The sequence below is a fragment of the Parambassis ranga genome, chromosome 1 (assembly GCF_900634625.1).
Source record: "Parambassis ranga chromosome 1, fParRan2.1, whole genome shotgun sequence".
NCBI classification, from domain to species: Eukaryota; Metazoa; Chordata; class Actinopteri; family Ambassidae; genus Parambassis; species Parambassis ranga.
In genome coordinates, this window is record NC_041022.1 from 10116507 (window position 1) to 10130898 (window position 14392).

Sequence of the window (14392 nt, forward strand, 5' to 3'; positions counted from 1 at the left end):
ATACTACACTACAATTCCATGTCAGAAGCCAGGTTATTCAATCCTCTGATAATAAATCACAAAGGAAAGGTCCAATCTGATTAAACTAAAACTTCCCATGTGAGCGCACGTTTGTCATAATTGATTGCAAATTATCTCAAAGTGAATATCTCAAATACTAAACTGATAAAAACATTTTTTTTTCATCACAGATGAAAGGTTGTTGTTGCGTTGTTCATTGTGGCTGTATGGTTGTTTGTTCTTGTTGGTTGTCCTGTTCTTATTAGGTTCTTTGTGTTGCAACAACCCAGATCTCTGTGACTCAGAATCTGCCTCATTGTTCAATAAATTGTAATCTTGAGACCAGAATTTATCCACTCCTTCCTCATAAACCAACTCGGGAAGGTGATCAGAAGAAACAAGGGGAATTTTAACCCTAACAATTGTCACGTACGGAACAGCCGAGGTGTTGCTAATGGCATTAAAGCTCTGTGCTTTGTCCTAGTTACCCATGACAGTGTGAGTGAGTCAGGGCGTACAATACCAAGACCATGAAACTGATAGAACTAGGTGAGACTTCAGATCAGATCATTCACTATGTTATTTACACCTGTGTATTTTCCTGCTGTGACATTTCAAGATGTCTTCCATGGCGCAGCGCTGTGACAGAACAGGACAAAAAGCACACACGGTAGTCCCCTTTCCTTTTTTGTATATTGAGCTTCAAACACTGGTTTGTATGAGTATTTATGTACGGATATATTCAGTGTTGCATTATATATATATATATACATACTATAATAAATATTATTTTATTATAGTAATAACTGTTGTTGTTGACTATATTGACAGTGATTATAATTGGAGTTTTTAGTTATTTATTTATTTTTCGCTAAGTTGCTCCAACTTTTTCCCTTTCCCTCTTTATTCAGTCCACATAATATCAAATTTGGTATTCGTACTATAAACTAATATCTACCCAATAACAAGTAATTTCCTGGACAACAAAAACATTGAGGCTGTTTGTATTTTATTAAATATTTTGTCATTTATTAAATGCCCTGGGATGTTATTATACAGATTCCTACCCAGCCTTAGCAGTATTGTTGATTTAATCGTCTGTAGAAGTTGCATCATCATCACCATACATCAAGATGATAAGATATGACATATGCCATGCTGCTGAAAGCATAAACTGAAAGATAATTTGAGTAAACTAGCTCTGAATGAAATTACACAGTTATATGTTTTGTGTGTTCTTAACGTCGATTTAAAGTGTGACATGATGCATCTTTGGTTATATTGGAACATTTTTTTTAGGAAACCTGGGTCATGCCCAGCACGGTCTGTAATTTTCTTTCACTTTCAGTGTCATCCATGTTTTTCGGACATCGTACAACTAATTGTTATCAAGGTCACATGTCGGTGACGGAGAAAGAGAGCTCTGGTGTACATCACCACCTGTCGTACTCACATTATGAATGAGCAGCAGGGAGTTTTTGGCATCAGATTTCACACTGGAATTTTTTTTTTTGTTAACATGTCTCCTGAAACATTTTCCCCTCTTTAGAGCTGTCGTTCATTTCATCACAAACATTTCAATTCAAGGTTTAAGATGGAGGAATATTGTACAAGGATTTTTCCTGTATCATCTTTCCCATGCACTAACACTTTCTAATGGAGGTTTACTCAGAGTTCTGTGCCAGTGTTGTTACCTTACCTTTACCCGGGGACAATTGGGATAAAGACACAAGTGATTTACAGACTAGATTTACAAGTGTTTCAGCCTTTTGCATCAGAGAATCCTCTGTTCCCTGTATTCTGCTGACATGAGAGAGGTTAGTGGACACATGAATCATGTAGAGGCTTGTTTGGCTCTGGATGAGGCAATAGGCCAGAGCAGTCAGGGCTATCAAAAGTGGGGGCATGCTGCTCCAGAGAGCTGGGTTTTTGAAAATGGACTTGGTGGCTCACAGTGGGATTTCTGCGTCATCTGACAGCTGAACAAAGTTCCTTTGGCAGACAGAGCCTCGTCACAGTCGCTGTTTGATGTGCTCTCTGAAGCCAAAAACATCAGAGCCAAAACACAAATACATAAAGATACACACCAAGTAAAAAAAGATTAAAACATGTAATTGAATTAAATATTCTATATGAAAACCGGCACACACACACCCGCCAAAAGTGTGTGTAAAACTGGCTTTGGCAGGTAGCTGTAATTTTCTAGCAGCCACGGTGTCGGGTGAGGAATTCTGATCTTGTTTCTGAATAGAAGCATGTCCAACACTCGGAGTGTGACTGCTCTGTGTTATGACATGGCAAAACCTTTGTGTGGGGGTCTCTCTCTCAACAGGGAACACTGTGATTTGGACATAGCTGGAAGCAATTTAGAACCATATTAATTCTTTCTCTCTCAAACAGACAGTTGCACTTCATCCACTGAATCACATCCAAAAAAACAAACAAAAAAACAATCCAACACACAAACTGGTAATTACTAGTCCTCCAGCTGTTTCTATTTACAGACTTTCCTCACCAAGAAAACAATAGTAGCTGTCAAATTATGAAGGTGATTAAAACAACTGTGACAGGAAAATGGCGGAGAAGCTTGTTGCGTACTTGTAATATGTGATTACTGGCTGACTTAAACCATAAGCTTTTTCCTACCAAGTACCAACCGAGCAGCTTTTGGCACCTCTAGCTAATCAAATGACTGAAAATGTGGTAAGTGAAACAATCTTCTCCATCTCTGCCATCTTGAAAATTATGTCTACATAGGTTGGAGTAAATGCTCTGTAATTTTGTTTCCCTTAATTAGAATAAAATGAAACTTGGCAGAGATAATGTCCACAAGCTTAGCTACAGCTTGAAATAACTTTAGTGCTTCATTTCCAGGAGATATTCATTGTAAAAATGTGAATTTTTAACCAACAAGAAAAAGTGTATTTTTGCTGTGTGTCATCTTAATTTACAAAGAGCCAAAGGCATACAAACTAATTCTTACACATCTGAGCAAATCTCCCAGGTGTTCTCTTTATTATGACACCAAAAGTATTCAAATACATCTTGTGGTTGCTGAGATATACTCTATTCATTTTGGGCATGCCATTTTCAAGCTGATGCCTTAATAAAAATAGAAAATAGGCTTGGGGTGAAAAGGGTTAATGGAAAGGGTTAATCCTTATACTTGCCTCACCCAAATAATCATATGTCATTTTCTGTCACCTTTTTATGTCGGTGGATGCACTGTCTATTTGTAAACATATTAAATATATAGAGCTCATTACAAGATTATTATTTAAAGTATGACACCAAATGAATAATGCAGGGTCAAACCACAAGGACAGTAAACAAACTTCAAATGACAGCTGCTGTAATTGTGTGTCAGAACGAGTGTGAAGTGTAAGCCTTGGTCAGCTCAGGACCTTATTCCACCTTGTGGGAAGTGGATCTGTTGGTTTCATCAGGCCATCCAGCACATCCATTTACATCCATTTACATCTGACCTCTGGCATAAACTGGAACCGTTCACTACTATTTCAATGCATATATACCAATGCCATATACTTTTTTTCAGATATATTGATAACTGAATTGATGGAGTTCAAATATCTTAAGGTCTTGTTGTGAGGATTTATTGCAGAAACATTAGCAGGCATGCAGATTTATCTATCCATCTTTTGTTAGAACTTATTAGCAAAATGTGTGGTCGTGGTAAAAGTGGATAAGTTGTTGAGTTCTTTTTCTCAAAAACTCCCTGTAGCAATGTCAAGATCAGTAATATATCTTCTCTGTTCACATGTGCCTTGCAAACAGGCACTGTGTTGCTTTTTGTTGTTTATATATCTGTGTCTACTTGACAATGTGCTTTGTTAGTCTGACAACGAAGTGTATTTGGCTTCCCTGCCTGGTATCTGACTGCTGATTATAACTAAAGCATTTCTGTCAGTGCAGTTTTCTTTCACCAACTGTTTCTTGCATCACTACTTGAAAAACTAGTTTTTTCTTTTGCTTTTCAGGTAAAGAATGTAGGAGAAGGATACATATTTTATTAACGCAGACAGAATAGGAACATATGTCAGTATATGCAACTGGGCAAGGTCTACAAAAATGCTGTATAAGACCTTTTCTAGACCTTGTAATGGCATCTAAGATACAGCACATTCACATACCTGGAACAATTTACTATGCTGTGTTTAGAGAAAGCAGCATAACTAAGTGAAAATGAGTCAATTTTCTGGTCAGAAACATGTCAAAGAAAAAAGAAAGAAAGAAGGACAGCATGTCAAGGCAATACAGGGGAGCTAAGGAAGAAAGAAACAATTTATGCAACCTCAAGAGTCTGACAGTAACAGCAAAAGGGACACTATGTACACTCAACACTTCACCTTGCACAGTAAAGAATGTTTTCAACACTATAACACGCAAACTACGCTGCACATGAGAATATGCCTGATATTGTAATACAGATCAAGGCCAATCACGATTGCTTCATTATGCTTTACAAGAGCTACGGTGTAGAAGTTCTGTCTCTTCTGGCGGGAAAAGTAATTCCATAAACACTGTCAACAACGAGCTATGCCTTGAAACAAATTCTCCTCAGATGGGTTCTTGAATAAAGATCGTAGTATGCATGGCTCAGCCCACGGAATAAAGGCTAAGCTACCTCAAAGTGACTGAGCGGAATCCATTGTTGGTTACCTTCTGAGAGTTGGTGTCGCGGGTTTTGGAATAAACAACTCAGCAGTTCAAACTGAGGCCAGCTACTCACTGACACAGAATATTTGTTTTAGTAGTGCTTATATTGACTCTATCATCATTACTTAACTGTAATCTGAATCTGTAATCTACTGTACTTTGTTACTAAAACTAGTCACTTCTCAAAGTAGTAATGGCTTTTATCCATCTAACAACAATAAGCTTTGCTGCAAGCAATACTAAAAACCTAATGTTTTAATACCAGGGCCAGTGTTTCTCAGATCTTAAAGACTGAATGAAATAAATAAAAATTGGTTAGAAAATAACATTAAGTTTTAAACACGTTGTGGCAGGCTTGCGTTTAATAAAGAAACAGAATGTTACAGAAAGTAAGAGAAAGTTAACAGAATGTTTTATTATTTACAGAGTGTGAAGCTTTACTTAAGTGTTGGGAGTTAAAAGGAGCTTGAGGCTATTAAAGGCCATGCTGTTTTCAAAAGCCACCCCCAGATGTATTGGCATTTCCTTCCACCCATGAAACGCTCTCCTTTTTACCAATGTTGTCCTTATCAGGTACGCTCGTTTTTCTTGTTTTTTTTTTCTCCCTAGTGTTTTCATCGCATCAACACAAACACAATACAACACCTTCACCAGGCTTGGTGAAGGTTTTTTTCTCCTCACATCAATCCAAACTTTTACCTGCTTCTAAAACCTTACCGGATCACACCCATGATGCTCTATTGACAGTTTTTACTGAAGCAAACTTTGCATCACACAAAAACACGCTTCAGGAAGTTGTAACCTCCTGTCACATGCTCCACTGAACATTATGATGGTATTGTTTTTCCTGTTTTGTTTACTGCAGTTAGTGTATGTCTCTTTTAAAACACTTCCCGATGGTGAGAGTTAGATGGATTTATTTTCGGTATTCTGTCGGAAACAGAATGCATATACTAATACAAGTCTTCACTGGGTTACTGCGTTCATATTTCTGATTTAGTAGAGATACATCTTTGTATGGTGGTAATAATTAGAAGAGCCTGTGGCTATCTCACTTATATTTGACTTAAAAAAATTCTTCAGTTCCTCAGTTCACCCTCGGTTGCTGGTTATGTAATGGAATTATGCCATATAAATGATCAAAGACGATACAAAATAAACATTTAAAATGAACTAAACTTAGCCGTAACCCTATGTCCTATTGTGACCCCCTTTCTGCTGGGAGTTGTAGATATAATGTAATCTCACTGTTTCTCGAACACACCACTGATACTCCACTCTAAGTTCCTCCACGACAATCCTTCCCTAGATGCCCATCAACATTATCTCTGCGGCGAGCCAGCGAGTTATCAACTGCCTTGTTTTGTTGGACTCGCACAGACAGATGTCCTCTGATTCAATTAATGATTTAAATAATAGGACTGTAATCATAGATGATTTTTTTGTCTTATTTAATCTCTGAAATCAAGTCAGAGTGCAGACAATAAACCCTAATAGATAATCAGTTTGTTGTATAAAAAAACAATTAATGTTACAAATAGAAGGGCATAATTAAACCTTAAGAATTGAAACATACATAGACATTTCGCGTATTTGGTTCAAACATAGCTGCAAAGTGCCTGAGCGTGACAGCGTAGCATTTCTACATAGTAATAAATATTACATTAAAGCCCTAGCCACAATAGTTTACACATTCTAGATGAAATCCATAGACGGCAGGTATTGTTTTCTGTATTTTGCAGACTAATATCCTAACAGTCTGAGCTACAGGCAGCCACACTATATTTTATGACCCATCAGGGGTGAGTTCAGCTACAGACATTACAGGAACATGCCTACAGTGTTAGTGCAATTGCTCTAACTGCCAGAAAGCACTGGCAATGAACAGCACAGGGAGCATGTTTGCTTCCAGACTCATTACTTACTGAGGGGAAAGTAGCTAACCACTGGATTGGGGGGTTTTACAAAAAAAAAATGGTTTCCTTATTGACAGCAACATGCCAACATACTGTATATACACAACATACATTGTAACTACAATCATACATATTCTTTATTACATTTTATAATAGATTAACATCCATATCCACAGCAGTAATGTAATGTGATCTGTTTGTATGACTGCCTTTATGTCAGTATGTCAGTAATGTGCGTTTCATGCCCACATACAAGCTGACACACTTTCACTAGTGCTGGGTTTTACTTCAAAGCAGACTGCCAAAGCTCTTAAACTCTTAAACTGATGGCCTGGATACTGTCATCTCCTGTTCGCCATGTCGAGTCATTACAGTGCACCATGTCATTAGCTGATGGTGTAGTCATCCATTACAGCTAAGTGGGAATATAGCAAAGGTGAAGCCGAGACGATTCCAACTTCAAGATGTCCAGATCATGTGAAGGACAATTTTTCTTCCTTTTCCTTTTTGCCACTATGTGTGCTGCTGTCAACACTGCACTGAGTACTTTAATGGTTATGGTCAAAATACAAAACATTAATTAAATCTACAGGAAAGATACTTTGACACTGGATTCATAAATTAAGGTAAATGTTATTAAGTTTGTTTTGTCATCTATTGAAGTTTGCATTTACTTTGACTTTGATCATTGACTGACAGAATAATCGTGTTGTCTATTATTTATTGAGTTCACAGCTACAGTCAGTTGTTTGACTCTTAATTCTGTCTTTAGACTGACAGTCATGGAAGTTTATTGACACATCATCAGCTTGTCTCTTTCATCTGAGCTGCTTTTATGGGTTGGTAGAGTTCTTTTTTGCCGCAGTCACACATTTTTTGCTTTCATATCTGGTATGTGGCCTAAATATCGCCTGTCTTCACAGCATACATGTTCCTTGTCACAGTCACAGTAATGATAGCTGAATTCCACATAGGGCAAGACCTGCTTTGATGGTGCATTCTGGTTACAGCTAACGCTGTTAACTCTTCCTGTGCTGCCCTTTCTGTGAAAAGTCAAATGAAAGCTGTGAAAAAGGTCCCTAATATTCTGAGTTTATTTATGGTGTGTTCTGATAGGTTACCTTGTAGCCGTAAGTCAGAAGAGATGTGATTCCAATTTATGACCATGTTGACCATTTTATCAGAAAGATGGCTGCCATATTTCTCCTGGTACTGTTAATTTTTGTTTCTCAGATAGTTGAAAAAAATAATATAAGCAAATATTTTGAAGCCAATGATGGCAGATTGAGTATCCAAGGTTAAGCTGTGAAATATCAGACAGGGCCATAACAAAGTACAGGGCTGTTAGGTAATTGTGCTTCATTGGTATAATGACTGTAATCAAATAGAGAGCCAAACTGCTGCTACATTTTGTACATAGCCTCTGCTCAAACACATGCAGGGAGATAATGTAAACCTACCATGCTTCCATAGGGGGTTTATACAGAAGACCCAGAATAGAATTAACATGAAGGAGAACCTCTTTAGTAGGGTAGGGTGTGTGAGTCATGTGGATTATAATTAAAATTAAAATGACATTTGTTCTAATTTGTCCCTTTTTTGCTCATATTCCACGTTTAAACCAGCAAACACAAAAAAGAAGCTCTTCCAGTAAATATGCAATCAACTGTGAGAGGAAAAAGAAGGTCAGCTGGTGAGTAACTTGGCTGATATGAGCTACGTAAGGCACAGTCACAGCTCATTGTCTTTGGAAATTAATGGAAGAACGATGACAAGGCTAGCAGGGATTCGAGAGACGTGAAGAGCAAGACGAGAGCGAACCTTCAGAGAGGAATATTTATGTTATAGCTTTATGCTAATATTATGTGGCAAGCAATTACATCTGTATTCAGAATGGATAGCGTAGCCATAATTGACAATGACATAGAATGCCTGGCTACAGGACAGTTTGATCAAATGAGGAATGTCATACTCTGGTCTTAACTCATTACACTCTGGCCCTTATTGTAGCCAAGGCTAAACAATGAATATCAATAGACCAAGACTGATTCATTACATAACGTCATGTATGCAAAATGAAAAGAAATCCATGAGTACATTTAAATTGTGTCATTACTGAAATTAATTACAAATTAACTGTGCATATATATATATATATATATATATATATATATATATATATATATATATATATATATATAGTGAGTGTGTGTGTGTGTAGACTTGAGCAGTGCAAAAAAATGCTTACATATAGCAATGACCAATGTCAAAAGACCCTCAAATCATTACAGTCAGTTAGGGAGGGAGGGGAGAGGGAAAAGGATAGAGCGAGAGAGCAACCTATAGAGAGAGATTGAGAGCGAGAGAGAGACAGAGAGAGAGAGAGAGATGGAAGGGAGGTTCATTAAAGCTCCTGGTTTAAGCCCAGCCCATTCTGGATATGTAAATGTCTGAGGCACAGAGAAAAACACAGCAAGAGAAAAGCAAGGAGGGAGGATGCGAGAGAGAGAGGAAGAGCGAGAGAGAGAGAGAGAGAGAGAGAGAGAGAGGAGGAGGAGGAGGAGGAGGGGAGCAGCTTGAACAAGTGAGTGAGCGATCAAGGGAAAGAGAGCAAGAGAGTGAGGGAAAGTAAGCGAGCACTCTGAATTGTGAGTGGCTTACGACACTCAGTGAACAGAAGGTGCTTCTGCATGCGCTGTCAGTATACTGGTCTGCTGCAAGGGATTGCGCGCTCCTTTGCTCCCCACATTTACCGCCCCTGCTTGCCTACCAGCACCAGCCTTCAGCAGCCTCTTCCAGCTGGCTGAGAAAACACCGGGCGAGCGAGGGAGTGAACGAAACCTGCAAGCCACAGGGGATGCGAGCGGCTTCTTAACCGATACAGGATGACAAGGAATATTGTTACACAAGAAAACAGTGAACAGGGTTCACCTCTTTAAATCCTGTTTTTTTTTTTCTTCTTGCATCCGTCACTGAAAGCATGATTAACCGCTTGAATGGATTTATGCGTTACAAGTCAGTGATTTCTTTCAGAGATGGACGTTAATACATTTTGACAGATCTGCTGAAACTTAAGCAGGGAGGAGGGGGAGGGAGAAAAGAGCAAGACAGATATTTTAAAGATTCTTCCGTGGTCTTTTTTTTTTCTTTCTCTGGTTGTCTGTTCTTCCCTCTGATCATTGCAGCAGAGGACTGCGGAGGAGCAGAAGAGACAGAGCTCATGCATGCAGACAGGGGAACTTGCACTTCCTACCATCTCGCTGAAAGCTACTTGGATTCCTTCTCTTTCTGGCTCTTTCACTTGAAGAGAACTAAGACATTGTAAGCCTGCCAAGGATCTGGTGTCCACTGAAAAGAGAGAAGGGAGGGGGGGGAGAGAATTTGTACCACAGTGGGGTCTTTTTTAGATTCGCACATAATTAGTGTTGGGGTACAAAGCGAGATGCTGAATGAAGATTGTCAGCTTTTGGATAGGGGTGAGTAGGAATCTTTTTGAATTAGATTGATCACAGAGGACAGTTTTATTTTTTTTAATGTCGTCTACTCTCCACCCACTGCTTGATATCTAACATAAGCAAAGAGACTTGCTCTCCTACTCTTTGCTTTTTCGACGGGGATTCTCGTCGGGGACTGAATAAAATAAACATAATAACCCTGTCTGCAGCTAAACTATAAAGACAGAAGGAAGCAGATTAGTAAATTAATGAAATATGATCTGATAAATATGATCTGATAGGTGCAAAAACAATATCCAGAGTGATTCAATGGACATTTTCTCCCAGACATCCCTGGATATTTATGCTAATGGATTTCCTTCTAATTGGACTGTACTTAAAGTGGCCACTGAAGAAGCCCCCTGGGTTGATACTCTGTTCATTGGGCATTTTTTTAAGGACAGTTCCCTTGGTGGAGGGGGTCTGTCCAAGGCTCTGTCGCTGCGACAGCAAGCTGCTGTACTGCGAGGGGCTCAACCTCACAGACATTCCCCGCAATCTGAGCAGCGCCATGGGCCTGTCGATGAGAGAGAACAACTTGACCGAGCTGCGTGAAGGCCAACTGGCTGGTCTGTCACAGCTCACCTGGCTCTACCTGGATCACAACAACATTGACATTGTAGAGGAAAGTGCATTTGAAAGGCTAAGACGGGTCAAAGAGTTGGACCTGAGCAGCAACCGGATTGAAAGCTTGCCAAATGGTACCTTTAGGCCCCTCCCAAACCTGCGTATCTTGGACCTCTCATACAACAGGCTGCAGACACTAGAGCCTGACCTGTTCTACGGCCTTAGGAAGCTCACCAATTTGCATTTGCGCTACAATACTCTAAAATTTGTGCCGGTGCGGATTTTTCAAGACTGCAGGAGCATGCAGTTTCTAGACCTGGGATACAACCAACTGCAGAGCCTGGCACGAAACTCCTTCGCCGGCCTAATCAAGTTGACTGAGTTGCATCTCGAGCACAATGAGCTGGTTAAAGTCAACCTAGCCCACTTTCCTCGCCTCATATCTTTACGTACTCTGTACATGCACAACAATCGTGCTACTATTGTTGTCAATACCCTGGACTGGACATGGCATTTTTTAGAGAAGATTGACCTGTCAGCCAATGAAATCGAGTACATTGAGCCGCACGTTTTCGAGAGTTCACCCAACCTCAAGGTGTTGATGCTCGATTCCAATCGACTGACCTCTGTGGACCAGCGCATCCTGGATTCGTGGTCATCTCTGGACAGCATTACCCTGGCAGGGAATGACTGGGAGTGCAGTCGCAACGTGTGTGCCTTGGCCTCTTGGCTGAGTGCCTTTCGAGGCCAGCGTGACAATTCCCTGCTGTGTTCAAGCCCTGACACTGCGCAGGGTGAGGATGTGTTGGATGCTGTCTATGCTTTTCAGCTATGTGAGGATCCCCAACAGAGGTAACCACAGCAGGCCTGTACGCCTCTACGAGGGATCTGGCCCAGGGTGGCTCTGTGTTCCTGGGCCCATTTACACCAAACCCTTATGAGGGTGAGGGGAGTGAGGTGGTCACCAGTTCTTTCACTGTCACAGTTGGTCATGATGATCTGGACAGCACCATGCAGATCCACAAGGTGGTGACTGGCACCATGGCACTCATCTTTTCCTTTCTCATCATAGTGCTTATGCTGTATGTGGCATGGAAGTGCTTTCCAGCTGGAATAAGGCAACTGAGGCAGTGCTTCAGCAGTCAGCGCCGTAAGCAGAAGCAAAAGCAAAGCATGCAGCAGATGGCTGCAATTTCTACACCGGAGTACTATGTTGACTATAAACCTAACCATATTGAAGGAGCTTTGGTAATCATCAATGAATATGGCTCTTGCACTTGCCAACAGCAACCTTCTCGGGAATGTGAAGTGTGACCCGGCTTTTTAAGTAAGTCTTTACCTGTGATTATATGGATATACAGTAAATCCCGTTTTGGATACACTGGGGAGAGGGGGGTACTGTGTGACTGAAGGAATAATTGGATCTTTTGGACACTTTTTACACAGCATCTCACTGTGATATGTAAGGAGTGTGCTTTATTGTGGCTGACTGTGGTGGATATACTGCTCACTATCTACTGCTGATCTTAAGTCACAGGGCACAATGGGGCATCTGACTCATGGACCTGTTGATGTTCTACAGAAACACATTGTGAGGAATACATTGTGGACATTTGAGGCTTTTCTCTCATGGATGGATATTTGAGCTTTAATGTGTCTTTCTACTTCAGGACATTTCATTATTGTTTAAAAAAATAAACTGGGGAAACACAAAAGAAGAAAAAAACAACCATTTGTATTATGGTACACAATATTTGACAAGCATTTAAAATATTAAAAACATGTTTAAGTTGAATTCAAAATGTAAAAAAAAATAAGTCTGTAAAATATGTTAAAAGAACAAGTGCAAGTGTGGAGAAAAAAAATGGGAAAAAAAGATAATCTATTTCTTTTGTAAACTACAGAAAACGTTTAAATAAATGAATTGCTATTCACAGTAAACTCATTTGTACGTGAGAAGCCTGTCAGAGAGGATGAATGACAATAGACGCAGTCTTTGCGCTCATGGACTGGAGAGCCATGACTCTGCAGTGTATCGAACCAAAAAAAAAAGAAAAAAACAAAGAAAAAAACAAAAAAAAGATGAAATACGAAAAAAAATCATATATATATATATATAAATATAAGGGGCAGAGGGATATCTGCATCTCATCTCCAATGTAAGAATCCATGGTCTGAATTTTAGATCTGTTTTAACCAGATTTGTTGTTTTTCATCATTCATTGTATTGGCTCGTTATCAGTGTAGTTTCTTTGCCCCTTTCCCATTGCCTATCTATGTGAATAGATTAAAATGATCTATTTCATTTTTATCAGTTATAGCATATTTTCATTTTATAATAACCACTATTTGTGTATCATCCAAGTAAAGAACGCCCAAGTGTCAAAGATATAAAAAGCTATGCCTCTCATTGCTTGCCCCTCTTTGGCTGTCACACAGAGGGGCGTTCTCTCCCGTGTAACTGAATCAAGCACACTTTAAAAAAAAAAGTCTGCAATCATTGCAAACCATGCATACTTAAAATCAAAAACTCAAGTAGTAGCAGAACGAAATTATCCACCAGCTTTAAGGAAGATTTGCACATTGCAATATTCATCTCTGTGTTTTTCATGTGACGTAAAAAAAATGTTTGTTGAATACGAGGCCATTTAGAGGTGTAAATATATCCTTCTTCCTCTGGTGTTCATTGTGTAAATTAGTGGAGCTGACAGATGTTTGTGTGTCCTGGGTCCCTTTTGACATGAACAGTACGTCATGTGAAAGGGAGATGGAGGAACCCTACGACTGCAGAAAGAGGGTACAGACTGCTCTCTAGTGTGCATATTCTCATACTGTGGCTGCATTTTACCTATTGTGCATCATGTTCTGCAAATTTCCACAGCAGGGGCATCATCATCATCAATATACTGAATTTTGCAGCAGTTTTTTTCCCTGAAATGATCAATGCATCAAATTGAGTATTTTTTTTGGTGTTATTTTGCGATAAATTAAGATAATGTTTACAACTTGTAAGTCAGCAGGAATAAAAATGTTTTAAGAACTCAGTGACAATCATTACATAATTAGTCTCAATAAGAGCAGATTCTTTAATTTAAAGTTTGTTTGTTTATTAATATGCCAAAAGGGGTTTGTAAAACAGGTAAGATGTGGTTGATTCTTATAGGATTTGAGATGTTTTTTTGTTTTTTTTTGTGGATCTTGTTAGGGTTGATACAGAGCCTGGGAGTGAGCCCAGTCTGAGAATAAGTGCAGAGGATTTAAGGTCCCTTAGGCAATATGTGTCTGAAAAAAGGCATTGCAGGGGCTGAGGATTAATTTGGCTGAAACTGCGCTATACCACTCACTGGTTCTGACATGAAATATTTTCAACTGAAAAAAATCACAGTGATGGGCAAATATTTTCACTACTTTGTAACATTACTGGGTGCCCGAGCCACAGAGAGGACATCCATATTAAATTACACTCTCTTCCTCCCACAGGTCACATGATTTTTTTTAGGTAACATCCCATCACATACTAATTATCCCTCTTAATATGGAGGATGTGTTGGGAATACAGCACTTAGATGAATAGGAGCACCAGATGCTAATTTCAAACCATACTTAAAGATTTCTTTCCATCACATTAATATTTTAAATGTATATTCATATGTGATGTCACAGTTGTTTTCAACTATCAATCAGTAACATCAAACCAGTGTTTGTGTGAAATGTCCCTTAAAGGTTGAAAATGAGGGC

General features: G+C 39.2%; 2 protein-coding genes across 2 annotated transcripts in view; one reads left to right on the top strand and one right to left on the bottom strand.

The window, feature by feature from the left end:
- Window positions 1-14392, bottom strand: part of ctnna2 (catenin (cadherin-associated protein), alpha 2) — a 258840-nt gene that overhangs the window by 90274 nt on the left and 154174 nt on the right. The window lies entirely within an intron of this gene.
- lrrtm1 (leucine rich repeat transmembrane neuronal 1) lies at window positions 10190-12431 on the top strand. Its single transcript, XM_028406392.1, is given in 2 exon segments — window positions 10190-11495; window positions 11498-12431. Coding segments are annotated over 2 exon segments (1575 nt in total). The 5' UTR covers window positions 10190-10391; the 3' UTR covers window positions 11969-12431.